Here is a 24,524-nt window from a genome sequence, read left to right as displayed (position 1 = left end):
CCCCGCACAAACATGGCGTCGCCCCGAACAAAGATGGCGGCCGTTTGTTTACCCGGCCATCCGGAGGGGTTTTGAATAATTTCTTTGGGCGGGGAAAGCGCCGGTGACTCCCTCCAACCCCCAGATATCGATATCATGTCTCCTCCTTCCTCCCGCCTGGCGATCAGAAGTGAAGGGCGGCCGAGAGAGAGTTTGGGGAGAATGCTTTGCCCCGCATTAAGATGGCGGGCGGCCTTAGCAACGCGCCGCAGACGGGCTGGAGGGGAGAGGGAGAGAGACTCCCCCTCGCCCTGTCAACACGGCGGAGACCGACAAGGGAACGGAGCGAAAGAACGTATTTCATTTTCGGCACCTCCTCCTTCCTCCACCGCGTAGATAAACAACCGGCGGGCTTCCCCTCACAAAGATGGCGGCCGGAGGGGACATTTTCTCTTCCATTTAAAACTTTTTTTAAAAAATGCCTCTCGTGAAGGAAATTTTATTCAAGATTTGAGAGGGAGGGATATGTTTAATCAGCGATGATGCGGGAGGCTGGGTGGTTTAATACAGTTAGGTGGGGGGTGGGGATCTTTGCTCTGCCTCTGGCTATCTGCTCCCATTCCCAGTGTGGGTGCCACAACTATTTACTGCTCTCCCAGCCCAGTCACCAGCCCACAGAAGCCCAAGGGTGACCCTAGACTTGGAAGTGGTTGCAGCGAGCAAGCCCGCCGGCTTAAAACAGATTAAAACAAACACCAAAGTGTTGGGTCGAGAGTCATGCCCTTGGTTTCTCTCTGATCCATTCTCCACCTTCCCCTCCACCACCATCACACACACACACAAAGTGGGCGAGCCAAGCAGCAACCAATGATAAACCGGGCACGGTCCGGAAATGATGCAAGGAGAATTGTTTTGAGCCGAGGCAGAAGCCGAGGATGGGATCCTCTCCAGAGAGTCACAAGGTAATAACTTAATTTCCCCCCCGTCCCTTCTTGTGCCCTGGAGTGCAGTGTGGGCGAGTGTGTACACGTTCAGAGAGTCACAAAGATGACAACCCGTCCCTTGTACCCTGTGGCAGACATACTGGAGTACTGTTAGATGTGGTCATCTGCAGAGAGTCACAAGGTAATAACTCATTCCCCACGCCCTGTCACAGTGCAGAGGCACTGTTATACAGTGTGGGCGAATATGTACATATTTCAGAGAGTCACGGGTGACAACCCATCCCTTGTACCCTGTGGCACAGGCACACTGGATTACAGTGAGATGTGGTCATCTGCAGAGGGTCACAAAGCAATAACTCATCCCCTATGCCCTGTGTGCAGGGCAGGGGCACTGGGATACAATGTGGATGAATATGTGCACGTTCAGAGAGCCGCAAGGGTAACAACTCATCCCTTGTAGCCTGTGGCTCAGAGACACAGGATTGCAGTTAGAGATGTGGTCACCTGCAGAGGGTCACAAGGTGGCACAGAGGTTAGCACTGTTGCCAGGGTCTCACGTTCAATTCCGGCCTTGGGTCACTGTCAGTGTCGAGTCTGCACATTCTCCCCATGTCTCCATGGGTTTCCTCCGGGTGCTCTGGTTTCCTCCCGCAGTCCAAAGATGTGCAGGTGAGGTGGATTGGCCATGCTGAATTGCCCTTTAGTGTACAGAGATATGCAGGTTAGGTTATGGGGTTACAGGGATAGGGCAGGGTGGAAGGGGGAGTTAAATGGGTAGCTCATTCGAAGGGTTGGTGTAAACTTGATGGGCCGAATGGCCTCCTGCACTGTAGTGATTATATTCTATTCAAAGGCAATAACTCCTAACTCATTCCCTCTGCCCTCTGGGCGACACAGTGGTGCAGTGGTTAGCACTGCTGCCTATGGCACTGAGGACCCGAGTTCGGTCCCGGCCCCGGATCACTGTCCGTGTAGAGTTTGCACATTCTCCCCGTGTCTGCATGGGTTTCACTCCCAAAACACAAAGATGTGTAGGATCGGTGGATTGGCCACGCTAAATTGCCCTTAATTGGGAAAAAATAATTGGATACTCTAAATTTTTTTTTTTTTAAACCCATTCCCTCTGTCCTATAGTAGAGTACAGACACTGAAATGCGATGTGGGGAGGCTATCTTCACCTGCAGAGCCCTTGTTACCTGTAGTACAGGAAAAAAGTGCGATACTGGGTGCGATGGTTTTGTATTTTGAGAGTCACTTATTCCTTCTACCCTGTGGGACACTGTAACAGTGTGGGAGAAAATGTGATCATAGAACCTCTACAGTGCAGAAGGAAGCTATTCGGCCAGTCGAGACTGCACCGACTCTCCGAAAGAGCCCCCTGCCTATGCCCCGTAACCCCACCCACCCTGAACATCACTGGACACTAAAGAGCAATTTTGTTTAGCGTAGCCAATCCACCTAACCTGCATGTCTTTGTACTGTAATAATAATATTAATCTTTATTGTCACAAGTTGGCTTACATTAACACTGCAATGAAGTTACTGTGAAAAGCCCCTAGCCGCCACATTCCGGCGCTTGTTCGGGTACACAAAGGGAGAATTCAGAATGTACAAATTACCTAACAGCATGTCTTTCAGGACTTGTGGGAGGAAACCGGAGCACCCGGAGGAAACTGGAGCACAAATATTATTATTATTAAGCCATAATTAATTCCTTTTGTCCTATAATACAGCGACACTAATACAGTGTGTGATGTAGCCGAATGCAGAGATACCCTGTGGAGACACTGATCAGTGTGGGATGTGGTCATCTGTGGACAGTTATAAGATAATAACTTGTTCCTTATACCCTGCAGTGCAGGGACACTGTGATACAGTGTAAAATCTAGTCACCTGGAGAGAGTCACAAGGGAATAGTCTCTATTCCATGTAGTACAGAGACACTGTAATGTGGGAGGAATCACCTGCGGAGGGTTACAAGGCAATAAACTCGTCTTTTACAATTCCTGTGCTGCAGTGAAGGATTCGGTCACTTCCAGAGGATTGCAAGATTTTCAATTTATATATTGTAGTACATGGATGCACTGAAGGATGGTATACCTTGCAAAGTATTATATTCACTTAATTGTATACTGTTGTGCAGCAATACTCTGTAAGGGATCACTCATTGTATATTTACTTATTCACACCAACCACAAGTAGATGTGTGACAGTGAAAACAGGGAAGTGTGTAGTTTATAAGAAGTTGTACAAACTGTCAGAAAGTACTCGTGAATGTGTGGTGAGTATGTTGGTAAGTATACCTGAATGAGTAGTAACGGGCAGTGGCCCAGGATTGGAAATGTTGAGTTCTTTTAAGGTCTGGAAGCTTTCTGTAGGCAGATTCAATCGAGGCATTCATTCATGAGGAGTGGTGGGGTAGTGGCAATGCAATAATCCAGAGGCCTAGGTTAATGTTCTGGCAAAGTGGGTTCAAATCCCAGCACGGCAGCTGGTGGAATTAAAATTCAATTAGTAAACCTGGAATATCAAGTTAATTTCAGTGATGGTGTCTGTGGTGAATGTGATTCACGCTATATATAGTTGCCAATATCACTCCGTGTATATATGTTCGTTATCTACCCGTTGTAAGATCAATGCTGTATATAGTTGCCAATATAACTCCGTGTATATATGTTCACTATCCACCATTGTAAGTGCAGTTTCACTATCCGACCACCAGGGGGAGTCACTCTGGGAGTACGCGAGAATTTGTACTGGGCTCCTCCCTTGGCTCCACCCAGGACTCCTCCCCCTGGGACCGATGTATAAAGATCAGTGCCTTAGAGCCAGCCTGCCAGTTCATGGAGTTCAACGACGAATAGGCTGGCTCTGTTGTAAGTGTATTAAAGCCTCTGTTCAGATCCAACTACACGTGTTCGCTGAATTGATGGTTCCATCAGTGTCGATGAGACTATCAGAAATTTTGTTAAAAAACCCATCTGGTTCACTAAAGTCCTTTCAGGGAGGGAAATCTACCCTCTTTACCCGGTCTGGCCTACATGTGACTCCAGACCCACAACAATGTCGTTGACCCTTAACTCCCCCTCTGAAATAGCCCCAACAAGCCACTCCATTCATGGACAATTAAGGATGAGGAGCAAATTCTGGCCTTACCAGTGCCACCCGTATCCTATGAAAGAATAAAGGAAAAACAATTCAACAGGGAATTGAATTGTTGTAACAAAAGGGAGAGAAGGAGGGGTGGGAGGGGGATGATAATACCCGGCGAGCTGGTGCAGGCACAATGGGCCTGTTGCACGGTAATGATTCTGTGTGGGCCGTGTGAGTTATATATAAGCCAGACTAGAGGTAAGAACAACAGATGGCCTTCCCTGAGGGGTATTGGTGAACTAGTTGTTTTTATTCCAAATAAACATTTTCCGGCTTCATTGTCACTTTAGCTTTTATTTCCGGATTTTCTTTTAACTTCAAATTCTCCAAAGAGCCAGTGGAGAGGTGCAAACTCGTGCTCTCTGGATTATTATTGCAGGCCTCTGGATTGCTAGTCCAGTAGGCCGAGAGGTTATTTTTCTGCAGGTGGGTATTTGATAGTTTTCTGCAAACTGGCATGATTACCAGAGAGCAATGATTTACACCGAGTAGCTGCTTTGATTTTTGAGGTGCTGCATGTGTCAGGTGATATACTGTGCGTTACATATTTAATATTGGACGCCTGCCCTCGCTGCCCTTTAACAGACTGTGACCTTTATTTGTTGTCACACAGGTCGCCTTTGAGAAAGAGGGTGTGTTTCTGCACACGAGCACAAAACGGAGTAATGACCAGGATACGCTTATCCCCGGAGTGATCCGGATCCTGGAGAAGGTGAGGAACTGCACTGCGACCTTTCCTGCAAAGGAGGGCTGGAAATTCTATCAAAGAAAAGTACAGCACAGGAACAGGCCCTTCGGCCCTCCTAGCCTTGCGCCGACCATGCTGCCCGTCTGAACTAAAATCTTCTACACTTCCGGCGTCCGTATCCCTCTATTCCCATCCTATTCATGTATTTGCCAAGATGCCCCTTAAATGTCACTATCGTCTCTGCTTCCACCACCTCCTCCGGCAGCGAGTTCCAGGCACCCACTACCCTCTGTGTAAAAAAACTTGCCTTGATATCACAGCTATAACCAAAACTCGGCCGAAAGAGCGGCAATCCCTGTGTTTGGAACTAAACTGCCCAGAAATTCCTTCCCCTCTCTTATGTCTTGGAGTCTCTCCAACTCAATCCCATACATGAGAAACAATAAACAAGACACCCAACCACCCCCCCCCCCCCGCCCTGATATTCAATGGCATCCAGTTCTTGAAAGTGCAGGATAAACAATGTCCATGAATTGTAGAACCCTTCCATCCACCCCCTCAACTCAAACCTCACCTGGTAAGAGTCAATGTGGGCATGCAGAACTTCGGTAGTTTCCTGAGGAAGTGTAGGCGCTGTCGTGTATTTTTGGTTGTAGCGTCGACATGGCTGTCTTTAGGATCTCAAAGTATGGCGACACATGGCAATGGGAAGTCATTTACAGGGAGATGGCAGCGCGGAGGAAGAGACTGGGGTGTGGGGCTAAAAGGGGACAGCTCTTTCAAAGAGTTAGCATGGGCACCTTGGACAGAATGGCCTCTTTCCATGCGGTTGTGATTCAGTGTATGCTAATAATAGTGGTGCTCGCCTTTGCTTTCAAACTAGAGTGACTTGTTATAAAGATTATTTGTCCTTGTCTGTTTCCCAGGGCCCCGAAACTGTGATGGATTGGATTCCAATCAGTGAGAGCAGAGAACACCCTCAATTCCTGTACTCTAAGAAGGTAATCCTCCCACGACCATGTGTGCAGTACAAGCCTGTCACGTTTTGGACTGAATATAAGAAACGGGAGCAGGATTAGGCCATTCGGCCCCTCAAGCCCGCTCCTCCATCAGTAAGAACATGGCTGATCTGATTGTAGCCTTAAATCCACTGTCCCTGCCTGTCCCTCATAACCTTTGACTCGTTTGGCGACCAAATATCTGAGCAATTTGGCCTTGAATATAATCAATGATCCATCCCCACTGCCCTCTGGGAAAGAGTGTTCCAAACACTAACAATCCTCAGAGAAGAAATTTCTCATCATCTTCATCTTGAATGGGACACCACTCATTTTGAAACTGTGCCCCTAATTCTATGTTCACCCAAAAGGGGAAAAATCCTTTCAGCATCTACCCCGTCGAGCGCCCTCATAATCTGTATGTTTCAATAAGATCCCTTCTAATTCTTCTGAAATCCAATGAATAAAGGCCCAACCTGACATTAATTTGAATAAGTTAACTTTTATAAGAACTAGGAGCAGGAGTAGGCCAGCTGGCCCCTCGAGCCTCCTCCGCCATTCATTGAGATCATGGCTGATCTTTTGAGGACTCAGCTCCACTTTCCCGCCAGAACACCATAACGCTTTATTCCTTTATTCTTCAAAAAACTATCTATCTTTATCTTGAAAACATTTAATGAAGGCGCCTCAACTGCTTCACTGGGCAGGGAATTCCATAGATTCACAACCCTTTGGATGAAGAAGTTCCTCCTAAGCTGAGTCCTAAATCTACTTCCCCGTATTTTGAGGCTATGCCCCCTAGTTCTGCTTATTTAAGTAATGAGAGGACATACCACTGTGAGAGGTTTAACAGCTTTTGCATTTATTTGTCAAAGCTGAACATTCCCAGCACATGTTGGATGCAGTGTGAAGCTCCCTCCGCCCTGAGGTTCGTGGGCAACACAATGCCCACATTAACCTGCATTTATATAAGTCCAGAAGATGGGTCCAGACGTCACAGAGGGAGGTGGGGAAGGCACCGGGAAAACAGAGGCTAAAGAGGAGATGTTGGGAGCGGTGACGCAAAGCACGGATGACTAGTCAAGTTTTCGTGAAGACAAAAAAGGATTTGGGGAACACTTTTTGAGGATTACAGCACAGGAAGCCATTCTGTCTGTGCCCGCGTTCGCTCACTGCAGTCCCTCACCCCTTCCTTTCCCTTACAGCCCTACCATTCTTTTCTGTTCTGATAAGTATCCAGTTCCCTGAGGCCGGCAAGGTGGTGCAGTGGTTAGCACTGCTGCCTCACGGCGCTGAGGAGCCGGGTTCGATCCCGGTCCCAGGTCACTGTCCGTGTGGAGTTTGCACGTTATCTTCGTGTCTGCATGGGTCTCACCCCCACAACCTCAAGATGCAGAGGGTAAGTGAATTGGCCATGCTTAATTGGAAAAATGATGTGGAGGTGCCGGCGTTGGACTGGGGTGAGCACAATAAGAAGTCTTACAACACCAGGTTAAAGTCCAACAGGTTTGTTTCAGATCACTAGCTTTCGGAGCACTGCTCTTTGCACAGGTGGAAAAAAGAATTGGGTGCTCTAAATTCATTAAAAAAAAAAGTCTCAGTTCCCTTTTGAAAGCCATAATTTAATCTTCCTCCACCAGACTCTCGGGCCGCGCATTCTAGATCCTGAATTCTCGCCACCCGTGTTCTTTTGAAATTCGCTTTAAACCAGTCTCCGCTGACTCTCACCCCTTCCGTCAGTGGGAAAAGTTTCTCCCGATCTACTCTGTCCGGACCCCTCATGATTCAAATTTCTCAATATTCCTTTCTCTACGGAGAAGAGTTTCAGCTGCTCCATGTAACTGAAGTTCTCGTGGATTCTTGTGAATCATTGCTGCGCTCTCTCTAATGCCTTTACATCCTTCATAAAGTGCAGTGTCTTATTAGAATCATAGAATTTACAGTGCAGAAAGAGGCCATTCGGCCCATTGAGTCTGCACCGGCCCTTGGAAAGAGCACCCCACCTAAGCACACACCTCCAGCCTATCCCCATAACCCCACCTAACCTAACTGAGGGCAATTTAGCATGGCCAATCCACCTAGCCTGCACATCTTTGGACTGTTTTCTTTGTTATTCTTTGTTTCCTTCTTCCATGTTTAACTTCCCTTAGACAAAGCACTCGTTGTTTTTTGTTTGTTCAAATGAGAGTTCAGTTCTCATGACTCTGGCTCGATGCCACCAACCGTGATTTCATTTACTTCTTCCTGTTCTCTCCCTTCACGCTATCCTATTCTTTTTCAGGATTCTGCCGTGAATGGAGCCAGTCACACCGAGGAGGAGATGTTTGACCCGGGTTACGAACCAGACTGGGCTGTAATCAGCACAGTAGGAACCAGGGTGCGCCCAATGGAGGAATTACGCAGTGAGAGACGCTGGTTTATTATTAATGTAATGCATATTTGTCGCATACTGAGCACCCGGCATCACCGTGACGTCCAGGGTGTGACGAACGCGATTGCAGGGCTCCATTGATGTGCCTCAGCTCCAACCTCTGGCTGCGTCATAAGTTGTTGCAACAAAGACAAGGCTATTCTGTCCATCAAACCTGTGCTGGCTCTTTGCAAAGACTTATCCAGTTTGTCTTTCCCTGCACCTCTGCAGTTTTCTCCCCTTTTAAGTATTTATTCAATTCCCTTCTGATTATTATCATTGGATCAGTGGGGCGGCACGGTAGCACAGTGGTTAGCAGCATTGCTTCACAGCTTCAGGGTCCCTTGTTCGATTCCCAGCTTGGGTCACTGTCTGTGTGGAGTCTGCACGTTCTCCCCGTGTCTGCGTGGGTTCCCTCCGGGTGCCCTGGTTTCCTCCCATAGTCCAAAAGATGTGCAGGTTAGGGGGATTGGTCATGATAAATTGCCCCTTAGTGTCCAAAAAGGTTAGGTGGGGTTACTGGGATAGGATGGAGGTGTGGGCTTAAGTGGGGTACTCTTTCCAAGGGCTGGTGCAGACTCGATGGGCCAAATGGCCTCCTGCACTGTAAATTCTATGATTCTATAAACTGCTTCCCTTGAAGCCTACTTGTGACGATAAGCGATTTTCATTTCATTTCACTGCCCTTTTGGACAGATCATACCAGATCATTACATTTGATCTGCATTTTAAAAATAAGTCCCCATTTCCTCTTTTGCCCATTATCTTAAAAATGCGTCCCCTGGTTGTCAGTCCTCCAGTGGAAACAATTTCTCCTAATTTCACTTCATCATAACCCTTCATGATTATAAGCAACTATATTAAACCTCCCCGCATTGTGTGAAATCCCGATTTCCCTGAATGAGATTAAGGGCAGTTTGCAATGTGGGGAGTGCCCATTATAAACTGACTGCATCTTAAAGCTACGTTAGAACGGACATCATGCCGTTTGTGCTGGTGGGACCTTCCCTTCCCGGCGATGGTGCACCCCTGCCAGGGGATTCCCGGTGGCGTGGACACGGGGAGAACGTGCAGACTCCACACAGACAGTGACCCAAGCTGGATTAAATGGGAAATCTCTTTACAGTGGCAGGGACCAGAGATCCCGCCACTGGCCATCGGTGAGCTGCTTCCCGCTGCCAAGAACCAAGCCACGGGGAGGCCAGAGAATCTTGTCCCACATGTAAAAGTTCTCGCTCCGTCTTTTACTGAGGGCAGTGCTTTTGTTTGTCTTACAGGCAGCAGGAAGGCAGACTCAGGAAAGGTGTAATTCCCAGAGCAATCTATTCATCTTCAGGTTGATGTGTGTTGTAGGCAGTAAACGCAGGTTGTAGACTGCGTGCAGGGTGTAAACATTGGCCCCGGTTAAATAAGAAACTCTTCCCCTTCAGTTCTCTGCCCGAAGGTCTGATCCACAGCGCTGTCATCTCCACAGCAAGGGGGCAGGTCCAGAATCCACCACGGCCTGAACGGGGATTGAACCCCCCCGCGCTGTTCCGACCTGATCCTCGCCAGCCAACTCTGAGGAGCTGTGGCTCATCCACCTTTCCATGAAGGCTGGAGTCTGGAGCTATGGATAGTGGTGGTATAATTTTGGATGACACCCACTCCAATTTTGGATGATAGCCACTGTGCCACGACTCCACAAAAGAAATCGATCATTTTCAATCAGTTACCTCACCACGTCAGGCAGAGGTTTCAAAGATTCTCACACATTAACTCAAGTCGTCATAAATTGGATGCACATTAGTTAAAGGAAAGAACCTATACAATTATCGAGGGAGGGTGTGTAATTGAACCCAACAGGCCTTCCAGAACACTATGCCAATAAAATTAGCCACCATTCCAGTGACCCATGTATATCAGAGAACAAGATCAGATCTGAGGCCGCATGTTGTCGAATGTCGCGGTGATGCAGTGGTTAGCACTGCTGCCTCACTGCGCCGAGGACCCGGGCTCGATCCCGGCCCTGGGTCACTGTCCGTGTGGAGTTCGCACATTCTGCCCGTGTCTGCGTGGGTTTCACCCCCACAACCCAAAGATGTGCAGGGTAGGTGGATTGGCCGCGCTAAATTGCCCCTTAATTGGAAAACTTAGAATTAGTTTCTTTTCAAGTGTTGTCGAATGGCATACAATGCATTCCTATTTGGGTTCCTGCATGAAGGATGGCTCCCTGTGCGACACACCTGCGAGGGCTGGTGGAGTTGCTTTTAAAAGGGTTGACTCCTGTTAGACGTATTCTGTTGGAGCAGCTGGGTCACCCACTGGCTCCTATTCTTTATCTTTGCTGTGTTCTGTTTGCTGTACCACCCGTGGTTGAGTGTGATTTTTGTTTTCTCCCTGGACCAAATTCAGGAGCTGGAACTGCGGCTAAATGCACTTCAATAACCCATGTGCATAAGAGGGATGGGTTAGAGGGGAATAGTCAAAGCAGTGAGGTCCGTGTGGTCAAATAGCCTGCGAATAGTTCCTGCTTAGGTTCTTGGATGAAGGATGGCCACTTGTCTGATTAGCCTGCTGTCTCTTCGAAAGAGAAGGCCAAAAATATTGACCAAAAATAATATTTGTTCTCTGTGCATGAGCTGACTTGATGGGTTAAATGCTTACCTGGTTTCTGTTAGATGAGCCATCCTTGGCTGAGTGTGGTTTGCTTTTTGTCTGTCCCTCAGCTTCCACTGAGTGCTCCGGAGCGCACAGCAAGTGGGCATTCTCTCTCAGTCTGTCCGAACTTAAATCCATCCGGAAAAACAAGCCCGGCCTGGGCTGGTCGTACCTTATCTTCATCAGCAAAGACGGCATCTGCTTCCCGGCTCTTCACTTCCACGACGGTGGCACCAGAGCCTTACTCAAGTGTCTGTGTAAATACATAGTGCTGGCCACGTGAGTATGTAACGCCTCCCTTGCACCACCTGCCCTTGCGTTGTCATAGCACAGTTGCTGCGCCTTGTGCTCTGGGTATAAAAGCAGGAATCAACCTGGTGGTAAAATCTTATTGTAATGTCTGGGGTACAAGCTGTTTCCTTACATTCGTTGAACCTTCTGTTTTTATCGCGGTCTGCGCTATAGTCATTGCCAAACCCACCACCGCACCAAATCGAGCAATGGGCTAGGGATAGGGAGAGAATCTTAGAATTTACAGTGCAGAAGAAGGCCATTCGGCCCATTGAGTTTGCACCGGCCCTTGGAAAGAGCACCCCACTTAAGCCCACACCTCCACCCTATCCCCGTAACTCGGCAACCCCACCCAATCCCTTTAGACACTTGAGGGCAATTTAGCGTGACCAATCCACCTAATCTGCACGCCTTTGGACTGTGGGAAGAAACCGGAGCACCCGGAGGAAACCCACGCAGACACTGGGAGGGCGTGCAGACTCCGCACAGACAGTGACCCAAGCCAGGAATCGAACCTGGTGCCGAGAAGCAACAATGCTAACCACTGTGCTACCGCGCTGCCCACAATTGCCCCAGCGCCATTACCATGGATGAAGGGGATTGCTGTAAAGAGTTCACGGGAAATGCTGGGTATCATTGCAGACCTTGCAGTCCAACAGGGCAAGGTTTATAATTGGGGGAAGGGTAAATACAATGCTGTCAGACAAGAATTGAAGTGCAGAAGTTGGGAACATAGGCTGTCAGGGAAGGACACAAGTGAAATGTGGAACTTGTTCAAGGATCAGGTACTGCGTGTCTTTGATATGTATGTCCCTGTCAGGCAGGGAAGAGATGGTCGAGTGAGGGAACCATGGTTGACAAGAGAGGTTGAATGTCTTGTTAAGAGGAAGAAGGAGACTTATGTAAGGCTGAAGAAACAAGGTTCAGACAGTGCGCTGGAGGGATACAAGATAGCCAGGAGGGAACTGAAGAAAGGGATTAGGAGAGCTAAGAGAGGGCATGAAAAATCTTTGGCGGGTAGGATCAAGGAAAACCCCAAGGCCTTTTACACATACGTGAGAAATATGAGAATGACTAGAGTGAGAGTAGGTCCGATTAAGGACAGTAGCGGGAGATTGTGTATTGAGTCTGAAGAGATAGGAGAGGTCTTGAACAAGTATTTTTCTTCAGTATTTACAAATGAGAGGGGCCATATTGTTGGAGAGGACAGCGTGAAGCAGACTGATAAGCTTGAGGAGATACTTGTCAGGAAGGAAGATGTGTTGCGCGTTTTGAAAAACTTGAGGATAGACAAGTCCCCCGGGCCTGACGGGATATATCCAAGGATTCTCTGGGAAGCAAGAAATGAAATTGCAGAGCCGTTGGCAATGATCTTTTCGTCCTCGCTGTCAACAGGGGTGGTACCAGAGGATTGGAGAGTGGCGAATGTCGTGCCCCTGTTCAAAAAAGGGAATAGGGATAACCCTGGAAATTACAGGCCAGTTAGTCTTACTTCGGTGGTAGGCAAAGTAATGGAAAGGGTACTGAGGGATAGGATTTCTGAGCATCTGGAAAGGCATTGCTTGATTAGGGATAGTCAGCACGGATTTGTGAGGGGTAGGTCTTGCCTTACAAGTCTTATTGAATTCTTTGAGGAGGTGACCAAGCATGTGGATGAAGGTAAAGCAGTGGATGTAGTGTACATGGATTTTAGTAAGGCATTTGATAAGGTTCCCCATGGTAGGCTTATGCAGAAAGTAAGGAGGCATGGGATAGTGGGAAATTTGGCCAGTTGGATAACAAACTGGCTAACCGATAGAAGACAGAGAGTTGTGGTGGATGGCAAATATTCAGCCTGGAGCCCAGTTATCAGTGGCGTACCGCAGGGATCAGTTCTGGGTCCTCTGCTGTTTGTGATTTTCATTAACGACTTGGATGAGGGAGTTGAAGGGTGGGTCAGTAAATTTGCAGATGATACGAAGATTGGTGGAGTTGTGGATAGTGAGGAGGGCTGTTGTCGGCTTCAAAGAGACATAGATAGAATGCAGAGCTGGGCTGAGAAGTGGCAGATGGAGTTTAACCCTGACAAGTGTGAGGTTGTCCATTTTGGAAGGACAAATCTGAATGCGGAATACAGGGTTAATGGTAGGGTTCTTGGCAATGTGGAGGAGCAGAGAGATCTTGGGGTCTATGTTCATTGTTCTTTGAAAGTTGCCACTCAAGTGGATAGAGCTGTGAAGAAGGCCTATGGTGTGCTAGCGTTCATTAGCAGAGGGATTGAATTTAAGAGCCGTGAGGTGATGATGCAGCTGTACAAAACCTTGGTCAGGCCACATTTGGAGTACTGTGTGCAGTTCTGGTCACCTCATTTTAGGAAGGATGTGGAAGCTTTGGAAAAGGTGCAAAGGAGATTTACCAGGATGTTGCCTGGAATGGAGAGTAGGTCATACGAGGAAAGATTGAGGGTGCTAGGCCTTTTCTCATTAGAACGGAGAAGGATGAGGGGCGACTTGATAGAGGTTTATAAGATGATCAGGGGAATAGATAGAGTAGACAGTCAGAGACTTTTTCCCCGGGTGGAACACACCATTACAAGGGGACATAAATTTATGATAAATGGTGGAAGATATAGAGGGGATGTCAGAGGTAGGTTCTTTACCCAGAGAGTAGTGGGGGCATGGAATGCACTGCCTGTGGTAGTAGTTGAGTCGGAAAATTTATGGACCTTCAAGCGGCTATTGGATAGGTACTTGGATTAGGGTAGAATAAGGGAGTGTAGGTTAACTTCTTAAGGGCAGCACGGTAGCATTGTGGATAGCACAATTGCTTCACAGCTCCAGGGTCCCAAGTTCGATTTCGACTTGGGTCACTGTCTGTGTGGAGTCTGCACATCCTCCCCGTGACTGCGTGGGTTTCCTCCGGGTACTCCGGTTTCCTCCCACAGTCCAAAGATGTGCAGGTTGGGTGGATTGGCCATGACAAATTGTCCAAAATTCTATGATTAACCTAGGACAAAAGTTCGGCGCAACATCGTGGGCCGAAGGGCCTGTTCTGTGCTGTATTTCTCTATCTCTAATAGTCAATAACGTGTTCTAAAGTTTTTACCAGCAGTCACTGTGAATGGTTTTGCGAAGGTAGTTGGTGATTCTGTGTTGTTGGCAGTTCCAAGAAGGACCCTCGCCTTTATCTGGTCTACTCTCACGATTCTCATGCCTTGTCCCAATCCTTCGATGAGTTGCAGCTATTCGATGAGCATTCTTCAGATTTGGTGTCTGTGAGTTAATTCTTTTTTTTCTCTTTTGGTTGGTTGAATCAATATCTGTTTAATGAGACATTGGAAAATGGCCTAAAACATTCTTGTACTTGTGGATTGGGTCCACCAGTGTTGCATGTGCACAGTGCTGCTATTGAAATGAAACCATTTATGGTTAAATCTATTGCTTATCACGGTGATGCTATTACTGCTCAGAAAGAACTGTTCCTACTTTGTGGATCCGTTATCAACATCAGACATTCCCAGGTCAGGAGTAAAACAGGTTAGGGAAATCAGACGGGCAAATATGAGGTAGTGTGAGAGGGCTTTGGAATGCATCAATGTGAACATGTGGCAAATAGGTTTGGTGAGCCACAGGCGCAAGTTGTCATGGGACTTTGCTGTGCTGGTGATGACAGAGGCCTGGCTCTAAGAGGGGCAACTTAATTTGGAACTTAATATTCCTGACTTTAAGATGGATGTCAAAAGCTTTGGAGGGTGGGGAAGAGATTTACTAGAATACTACCAGGAGGGCGGCACGGTAGCACAGTGGTTGGCACCGTTGCATCACAGCGGCAGGGACCCCGGTCCGATTCCCGGCTTGGGTCACTGTGCGGAGTCTGCACGTTCTCCCCATGTCTGCGTGGGTTTCCTCCGGGTGCTCCACTTTCGTCCCACAAGTCCCGAAAGACGTGCTTGTTGGGTGAATTGGACATTCTGAATTCTCCCTCAGTGTACCCGAACAGGCGCCGGAGAGTGGCAACTAGGGGATTCTCACAGTAACTTCATTGCAGTGTTAATGTAAGCCAACTTGTGACACTAATAAAGATTATTGTTTTTAAAAAAAGGACTGGGGAGCTTCAGCTCCGTAGCGAGACTGGAGAAACAGGTTCTCCTTTAGTGCAGAGAAAGAGATTTGTTCAAAATCATGGAAGGGTTTTAATAGAGTAAAAGAGAGTCAGTAACCAGAGGACACTGATTTGCGACAATTGGCAAAAGAGTCAGAGGTGCTTGGAACATTTTTTTTAAGCTCCCTGAAAGGGCGATGGAAGCAAATCCAATAATACCTTCCGAAAGGAAATCGGATCAGTGCTTGAAGACAAATAATTCACAGGACTATGAGGAAAAGAGCAGGGGAGTGGAATGAATTGGATAACTCTGCAAAGAGCTTGCACAGGCACAGTGTGCTGCCTAGCCTTGTCTTTTGCTGTATGTTATTGAGTGTTGCTCTTTTTTTTTCTCTTCCTCCTCCCCTCCCCCCATTACCCAGCGTTTTATACAAGACCCTTACGCTGCCACTTTTGGCAGCTTCTCCAAAGTGACCAACTTCCTGCGCGGAGCTCTGCGGCCCCAGGATGGTTCCTGCCACCGTCCACTGCGCGAGATGGCCAGCGGTCTGGACTTGGAGCAGCAGGATGAGCCGGGCTTCGAGGTCATCACCTGTGTAAGTGTCCAGCCCCTGCATGGTCAGGGAATTACCGTTTGATGGATGTACTTCGCAAGATGGTGAGGGAGCAGAGAGAGGTACTTCAGAAAATCACTCCCATTAGGATGCTCTGTGCCAGAGTTTGCAAATACACTGAGATAGGGAAATTGAACGACAAGTGCTGACATTGCATAGCAATTAAGAGTGGGCCATTTGTGGGTGGCGCAGTGGTTAGCAATGCTCTCTCACCGCGCCGAGGCCCCAGGTTCGATCCTGGCTCTGGGTCACTGTCCGTGCAGAGGTTGCACATTCTCCCCGTGTTTGCATGGGTTTCTCTCCCACAAAACAAAGATGTGCAGGGTAGGTGGATTGGCCACGCTAAATTGCCCCTTAATTGGGAAAAATTAATTGGGCACTCTAAATTAAACAAAAAATAAAGAATAGGCCGTTTGGCCCCTCGCGCCTGCTCCATCATTCAGTAAGATCATGGCAGACCCGATTGTGATCTCAACTCTGCTTTCCTGTCTACCACCCCCCCCCCCCCCCCCCCCCCCCCCCCCATCACCCTGAACTCCCTTATCGATCAAAAAGCTGTTTAACTCAGCCTTGAATATATTCAATGACCACAGTCTGCACTGTTCTCCGGGGAAGAAAATTCCAAAGAAAATAAAATTCTTCTTCACGCCTTTCTTAAATGGGAGATCCGTAATTTTTAAACTGTGTGCCCTAGTTCTGGACACCCCTGCAAGATGAAACTTCCTCTAAGTATCCACCCTGTCAAATCACCTCCGGATCTTGTTTTGCTGACTGTTTTAGATATGGTGAGTCCGGGATTCTTAAGGCCGGAGTTTGCTAAATTTGGTTTGCCTTTGGGATCATTGGCTTCCTTGGCTTTTATTGGGTATTGATGGGCGGCGCGACAGGTTAAGTGGGTTGGCCGTGTCAAAATTGCTCCTTGGTGTCCAGAGATGCGCACGTTAAGTCAGGTTACGGGATAGGGCGGGGGACTGGGTCTGAGGCAGGATGCTATTTCCGAGGGTCGGTGCAGACTCGATGGGACGAATGGCCTCCTGCACTGTTGGGATTCATTGGAAAGTGAATCCATGGCCACCTGTAACTATTTCCGCACTGGGCAAGGCATTTGTGCAGCAGGGGCTTTGTGGGGAACCAGGACTGCAGCTCTGCACCCCAATCGACCGCCCACATCATTGAAAACTGAGCCCTGAGAACGGAGAGCTCCATTGAGCCACTGCGGAGGCTATTTCCTGACTTTGTGGTTGGAGCACACGCAAAGCAGAAGGATCTTATGTTTTAATAAGGTAACAAGTTTCCGTTTACAATTTATTTAGCAAATTTACAATGAGTTAGATAATTGTTCATAGTGATTAAGAATGGTGTGGATTAATATTTCTTTCATAAATAGACAATGCGCAGTAAATTGCTGTATTGAGATACCGTATTCCCTCCCTCCCCTTCCACTCCATCCTAACCCAGCTTTTCTCCAACTGAGCATCAGCTGTGGGTGGCGAGGTCATACTGAGCTGTCAAAGTTCCCTTTGGCTCTCCAGCAGTGGCGAGCTGGGACTGCAGAGCTGCAGTCTACTGGCCACCGACAGTAGAGAAAGTGCTGGGAGGACGACTGTGCTTCAGATGTATTGATCTGTGTCACTCAGTCCCCTTTTGCCCCAGTGGTTTGTGCGTTAAAACCGCTGCTGAGAGGCAGTCTGGGAGCAGATGGATGCCACAGCCCTCAGGGCAGGACTTTATCGTGCTGCGTGAGGAATTTTACAGACCAGGTAACCTCGCATAGAATTGACAGCACAGAACTAGGCCATTCAGCCCAACAGGGCTCTGCTGGCATTTATTCTCCACACGAGCCTCCTGCCGTGCTTTTTCATCTAACCCCATCGACGTGACATTCCATTCCTTTCTCCATCATGTCTTTATCGACCCTCTCTGCCATTTGCCTCAATTAATCCCCATGCGAGTAAATTTCAAATTCTCAGCACTGGGGAAAGAGGTTTCTCCCAATTGCGTTTATTTGTAACCAGGACGGCTATCTTGAATTTATGGCTCTGTTTTTGCAAGTCATAAATAGCATCGCTGCATCTAGGTTTATGAAACCCCTGCATAATTTTAAAGACCTCGGTCAGGTCGGGCTGAAGGTGGAGCATCATAGGTTACACAGTCTATTCAAGATTGAGTTTTTCATTTTGTGGTTTCCTTCAAAACTATTGTTAAAGCTGGTATCATCCTGGATGGGCCACTGAGCTTGTTAGTGTTTCAAAGCTGGGTTAGTAGAAACAAGGATGCAGTCTATTAGAAAGTGTCAAGCCAACCCTTTGCACAACCAATGTCAGCGATTCCACCCCCCCCACCCCCCCTCAAAGCCATGGATTACTGATTAGATCTCCACTGATTAGATCTCCAACTTTGAAGCAAACACCATTGGGCTTGGCCGTGATGCCCATTGAGGTAGAGCAGCATGTCGACTCATCTTCTCGGTGTGGCACCACCGGAGGATTGTGCTAGCCTCTCTGTTATAAAGGCCATAGAGGAGGGTTACCAGAGCTGGGAGGTTACAACTACCAGGAAAGCCTGAACAGGTGGCAGCTCTTTTCTCTATGGAAAATAAGTATGAGCGGGGATTTGATGAAGGGGTTTGATAGGATATACATGGCGAAAGATGTTTCTACATAAGAAGAAGGCCAGAAATAGGTGGCCATGAATATAAGATGCAGTAGGAAATCCAGGAGAGATTTCTTCATGCAGAATGGTGAGAACTACCACCGCTGTCGTTGAGGTGAATAGAATAGTTGCATTTAAGGTAATCTAGATAAACACATGAAAGTGAAAGGATTAGAAGAACATGTTGATAAAGCAAGATGGGAAGGAGCTTGTGTGGCGCATGAATACCAGGGTTAACTAGATGGGCCGAATGGGCTGTTTCTGTACGGGGATTAAGCGGAAATGTCCCAATGCCAGCCTTCATTTGATTTAAATTTTTAAGCACAGATTTCCCAGACTCTTCCCCGCTCTTTAGTAATCCTTCTGACCACCTTTGCAGCAAGCGGATCTGGGTCTGAGGCCCACTGTACAGAGGCAGGAAACACTGACAGCAGCAGAGTGGGACAAACATCTGGACCCAGAAGGCAGAGTTCAAGATGTGGAAGAATTGAAGAAAAAGATTTTCAAAGGGGTAGGTGAATTCATTCATTGGATTGTATATTCATTTTGAAAGCTTTTTGTGTCGTCATGGTGAATTACTGTAGATCTGGAAATTCGAATTACCACATAACTTGGTAACATAACAGAAAAGCAGGAATTCAGTGTTATTTTAAAATCAAATTATTGGGATCTTTGAGTTCAGAGGAGCAGACCGGATTATAAAGAGAAGCAACGGTAGTTCTGTGGCTTCGTGAAAGGCTGTTCACCTAAGCAGATGAATGTGGTATTGTTCCCTAATAAGTGGGAGATGGTAGGAGGATGATTCAAAGTAAAAATTAGTTTGTGCCGTGTTTTCACAATATGCCTCAGTTGGGTGAATATAGAGACCGGGATCATCAGATTCCTGATCTCTGCCCGGTAATCCTGTGTGAGGGATTGTACCTCTGCATCTAACCCCGTGCTGTACCTGCCCTGGGAGTGTTTGATGGGGACAGTGTAGCGGGAGCTTTACTCTGTATCTAACCCTGTGCTGTACCTGTCCTGGGGGTGTTTGATGGGGACAGTGTAGAGGGAGCTTTACTCTGTATCTAACCCCGTGCTGTACCTGTAATGGGAGTGTTTGATGTTGATAATATTCAGCTTGCCCGATCAACATCCCTCTCCACAGGGCGCAAAAGATCAGGGCAGGATTTAAATTGAGAAGAAATGTCCAGCGAATCAATAAAATACCAGACTCAAAAATTCTTCCCCGCTGTTACCAGACTCCTAATTGACCCTCTTATGGACTGACCTCATTAACACCGCACCGCTGTATGCTTCATCCGATGCCAGTGCTTATGTAGTTACATTGTACACCTTGCATTGCCCTATTATGTATTTTCTTTTATTCCCTTTTCTTCCCATGTACTTAATGATCTGTTGAGCTGCTCGCAGAAAAATACTTTTCACTGTACCTCGGTACACATGACAATAAACAAATCCAATCCAAATACAAACCGTTTGATGTCATGATTCAGAGTGGGAAAGCAGGAGCGTGACCTCAGCGCTGTGGGACAGGGAGTTCCTTCTCCTCTGGCCGTGGGTTCAAGCCCCATTGCTGGATTTGTGCAGAAAATCGTGCAGCACAGAAGGCAGCCATTCCGCCGAACTGTATACAGTGAAAACTTTGCCTTTCCACTGCCCCTTGTCAATTAGCATAAATATCAACCAACACCTCCAAAACAAATGATCCGGTATTTATCTCATTGCGGTTTATGGGACCTGACTGTCCATAGATCGGCTGCAACATTTCAGCAGTGACGCCCAACTTCACTTCAAAAAGTGCTTTTCGTGTCCTTTTCGTGTCACATTTTACATTCCGCTGCTGGTCGTTTAGGAACAATGGTCACAAATAATCATAAAGCACCAAAGGAGGCCATTTGACCCGCCAATTAGAAAGAACTACCCAATTGGACCACCTTCCCCCCCTGCTATTTCCTTGTAGCTCTGCAGTTCTCGGTCCTATTTATCCAATTCTGATTTGACATCAAGTGTTGAATCTGTTTCCACGCTCCTTTCAGGCGGCGCATTCAAGATCCCAACAGCTTGCTGCATTGAAAACAAATCCCCCCCCCCCGAGCTCCATCCAGCATCTTTTGCCAGTTTTCTCCAATCTCCTGCCACAATCCCTTACAAAGTCTGGTCGATTTATTCACTGCTCCTTTCATCTCCCCTGCCAGGGACTGTGCCACAGCATCCGTCGGGAAGTCTGGAAATTCCTGCTGGGATACTACCCCTGGGATAGCACAGCCGAGGAACGCAAGACTGTGGTGAAGCAAAAGACGTAAGGATTAATCCAGTGCTAGTTACACTGAAAGGGGAGAGGGGGGGGGGGGAAGTAATTATTACCAATATATGAATGTTCCAACTCTGAGCCAGGTGTCGAGGTGAATGCGTCTAGATGCTCCAGTTAATAGGACGGGTGAGAGAATTTGTGGGTAGCGAATTTGGTTGATAGTATAGAACTGAGTTTAATTTGAGTCCACATTCATAGGATGAGAGTTTACTCTAATTCTCCGTTGGCTGTGAAGTTCCTACATGGAGCATAAAGGGGGGGCCTGTCAAGTTCTGGGCCGTTGTGAATCCACGGCATCAAACGCCTGAGTTTAGAACAAATTGACACACATTTGTTGGTTTGACAGCGACGATTTGCATTCAACAAAGTTAAACTGACACAAGGCGCGTCGTATGAATCATAGAATTTACAGTGCAGAAGGAGGCCAGTCGGCCCATTGAGTCTGCACCAGCCCCTGGAAAAAGCACCCTACTTAAGCCCACACCTCCACCCTATCCCCGTAACGCAGTTACCCCACCTAACCTTTTTGGACACTAAGGGCAATTTAGCGCGGCCAATCCACCTAACCCGCACATCTTTACACTGTGGGAGGAAACCAGGGCACCTGAAGGAAACCTACGCGGACACGGGGAAAACTTCACAGCTCTACACAGACAGTAACCCAAGCCAGGAATCGAACCCGGGTCCCAGGAGCTGTGAAGTATTACCCAGCAAAATCTGACGCCGAGCTATGTGTGGACAGGTTAGGCCAGGTGACCCAAACTGGGCCAGGGGTAGTTTTTGAGAGAAGAGAGAGTTTGAGAATTTCAGAGTGAGAATTTCAGAGCTTGGGAACTCAGCAGCTGATGGCACAGCTATCAATGGAGGGGTGAGAAAAATGAGGCATGTGCAAGAGGCTAGAGAGGAGTGTCGAGAACTGATGGGGTCTCGACCTGGAGGAGATTACACGTTATTAAGGGAGGGGTGAGGCCTTGGAGGGATTAAAATGCAGCGATGAGAATTTTCGAAGTTTGCCCAGAAAGCTGAAGAATGTTGGGTGGGGCTGGTGGTGCACGTGCAGAGGAAGTGCTGGAAGAACTCTGTCTTTGAAAGAATAGAGAGTCTATTGCCTTGAATCGAACTGCGAGCCCTTGTTTTATAATGGTACATCTTCACCTTCGATCTAACCTGCGTTTTTTCTTTTTTAAAATAAACTTAGGATACCCAATTCTTTTTACTTCAATTAAGGGACACTTTAGCTGGGGCTGGTTTAGCTCACAAGGCTAAATCGCTGGCTTATAAAGCAGACCAAGCAGGCCAGCAGCACGGTTCGATTCCCGTACCAGCCTCCCCGGACAGGCGCCGTAATGTGGCGACTAGGGGCTTTTCACAGTAACTTCATTGAAGCCTACTCGTGACAATAAGCAATTTTCATTTCATTCATTTTCATTTCATTTCATTCACGTGACCAACCCACCTACCCTGCACATCTTTGGGTTGCACACGGGGCGAATGTGCAAACTCCACACGGACAATGACCTGGGCCGGGATCGAACCCGGGTCCTCGGCGCCACGAGGCAACAGTGCTAACCACTGTGACGCCGTGCTGCACTTAACCTGTGGTATTTCTGACCTGCATTGATTATCTTTCCCTTACAGTCACTCTGGTAATTTGTTTTGATGAGTTACCCTCGCGTGTCCTATTCCGACCAGGCTAAGTGAGCTGCACCTGCAAGTTTCAAACCCCCAGCACCTTGAGGGAATCTTTTTCATCCCGTTCCCTACACAGCGTGAGATTCTGAACTAATTGGCTTGGGTTTGTTCTTTAGGGATGAGTATTTCCGGATGAAACTGCAATGGAAGTCGGTGACCGAGGATCAGGAACGTCGGAATTCGTTGCTGCGAGCGTACAAGAGTCTGATTGGTGAGTTGGTGGGCTTTGAAATCAATCTGCAGCAGTCGGAGGCCTACTCCAGAACTTTCCAATTGGTGAGTCACTTGACGGCACTGCCTGCTAATGGCCTCTCTGGTACTGCCGTGGCACCAAATCCCACCGCTTCGTAACAGGATGTAATTCGGAATTAGACGCTGGTAAGGGGGAGGGACAATTTCAGCCTTTCGTCCAGTAATGGACATGTTCTTGGAAAAGAGAAGGTTGAGGGTAAATTTGATAAGAAGTGTTCAGGAGGAATTCAGATAGAGTAGGCAGAGAGGGCAGCTGTTCCCGTTAGTAGAGACCCAGAGGACAGCAACGCAAGCTGATTCGCAAAAGAACCAAATAGCATGAGGGAAAGCTATTTTACACAGCAAGTGGTTAAGACCTGGAGTGCACACCAGGAAGGTGGAGGCAAACTCAACCGCGGCTTTCAAGAGGGAATTGAATAAGTAAGTGAAGAAAAAAGTATTTTCGGGGCTTTAGGGAAAGGGCTTCGGTGTGGGACTAGCTAAGTTTCTTTTGCAGAGAGCCAGCATTTGCTCAATGGGATGAATGGCCTCTTTTGGTGTTGTAACCATTCTCTGATTCTATAAAATGCAGGTTGCAATTATTCAAGTATGAGTGCCAACCCACTTTTAAATAAAGTTAGCAAACACAGGATTTCTTGCCGTTCTCTGAATAGAGAGGCCTTTGAAAGACTACTTGAAAAGAGAGAGAGATCCTTTCAGTTAACAGCCTGCAGATCTCTGTCAGATCAATGCCGAATCTGCAAACGCCCAGCTTTCAGAAACTAACCGACAACTAACTGCCTGCTCCTCCCATTAATTACATTATCTTCATCCCACTCCAATCACATGACCTACTTAACTCAATGTCTCTAATTACCTACTCCTCAAAATCATAAAATCCCATTAGTCCTCTCCTTATCAATGTAAGCATCGCTTAAAAGAAGGTTTATCTCACTTTTACGACATCTTAATTGCACATTTTGCAGTCACAAAGTCTGTCTTTTTTTAAAAACCAGGATTTAAATAAAAATTACCGCAGCAGATATATGCTTACTCTAATCCAGGCTTTTAAACAATACTGCAACAAACATAATATAATATATAACAATTCCTTACATTCATCACAGATGCATGTCACGAGAATCCTTATGAAAGTGACATCCAGCATAATACACATGTATTATATGAGACATATTTAAATGTGTGCAACCTGAGTGTACCTTGCAAAACTCTTAAAGAGGCCTGCAATCAATTAGCCATTGGTTGAGCATCTGTATACATGCCAGATGCTATAAATTGGGTTCCTAGATCATAGCTCTCACGTACCCCCATCATGGACCTCCAGCCATAGCACACCCCAGTCAGTTTGATTGGAGAAGGCAGGTCCCAATCTAGTTGCCTTTGAGTGCCACCTCGCAATCACCGAGGTGTCTGTGCGCACCAGGCCCATTGCAGAAACCCAGCTTCCACCCTGGGGTTGAGACCTGGAATTCAGCATGATCTGGAAATCCGCTCTGGAGGCCAGGCTAAACATTCAGGATGATTTTGGAAGACTGAATGCTGAAATTGCTTCTCGCCCTCAGAACGGGACGTCAGCAGGACCGACCGCAGCAACAAGTTCTACGAGGGGAGCAACAATCCAGGCCTGGTGCTGCTGAACGACGTGTTGATGACCTATTGCATGTACAACTTCGATCTGGGTAAGTTCCTGCTCTCAGTCTCCTCGCGCACGCCGGTTGCTGACAGCGGCCATCCAGTGGCTCCAAGTTACAACAACTTGCATTTGTACAGCTCCTTTACAATGGTCAAGAGTCCCAAGGTGCTACAGGAGCATAATT

At 47.4% G+C, this 24,524-nt stretch overlaps 1 protein-coding gene across 1 annotated transcript in view; it reads left to right on the top strand.

The window, feature by feature from the left end:
- Positions 1–30: 30 nt before the first annotated feature.
- The window catches only part of tbc1d17 (TBC1 domain family, member 17), a 41,575-nt gene continuing 17,081 nt past the window's right edge, over positions 31–24,524 (top strand). Inside the window, exons 1-11 of the mRNA XM_038783503.1 lie at positions 31–941; positions 4,690–4,788; positions 5,691–5,765; positions 8,044–8,164; positions 10,881–11,091; positions 14,245–14,356; positions 15,606–15,779; positions 18,829–18,960; positions 20,648–20,751; positions 22,572–22,666; positions 24,270–24,386. Coding sequence (XP_038639431.1) covers positions 915–941; positions 4,690–4,788; positions 5,691–5,765; positions 8,044–8,164; positions 10,881–11,091; positions 14,245–14,356; positions 15,606–15,779; positions 18,829–18,960; positions 20,648–20,751; positions 22,572–22,666; positions 24,270–24,386 — 1,267 coding nt within the window. The 5' untranslated portion in view covers positions 31–914. The remainder of the gene's footprint in view (positions 942–4,689; positions 4,789–5,690; positions 5,766–8,043; positions 8,165–10,880; positions 11,092–14,244; positions 14,357–15,605; positions 15,780–18,828; positions 18,961–20,647; positions 20,752–22,571; positions 22,667–24,269; positions 24,387–24,524) is intronic.

This window comes from Scyliorhinus canicula, chromosome 23, assembly GCF_902713615.1.
Source record: "Scyliorhinus canicula chromosome 23, sScyCan1.1, whole genome shotgun sequence".
Taxonomy (NCBI): Eukaryota; Metazoa; Chordata; class Chondrichthyes; order Carcharhiniformes; family Scyliorhinidae; genus Scyliorhinus; species Scyliorhinus canicula.
Note: the sequence above shows the minus strand (reverse complement) of the source record. Positions and strands in the feature narration are given on the sequence as shown.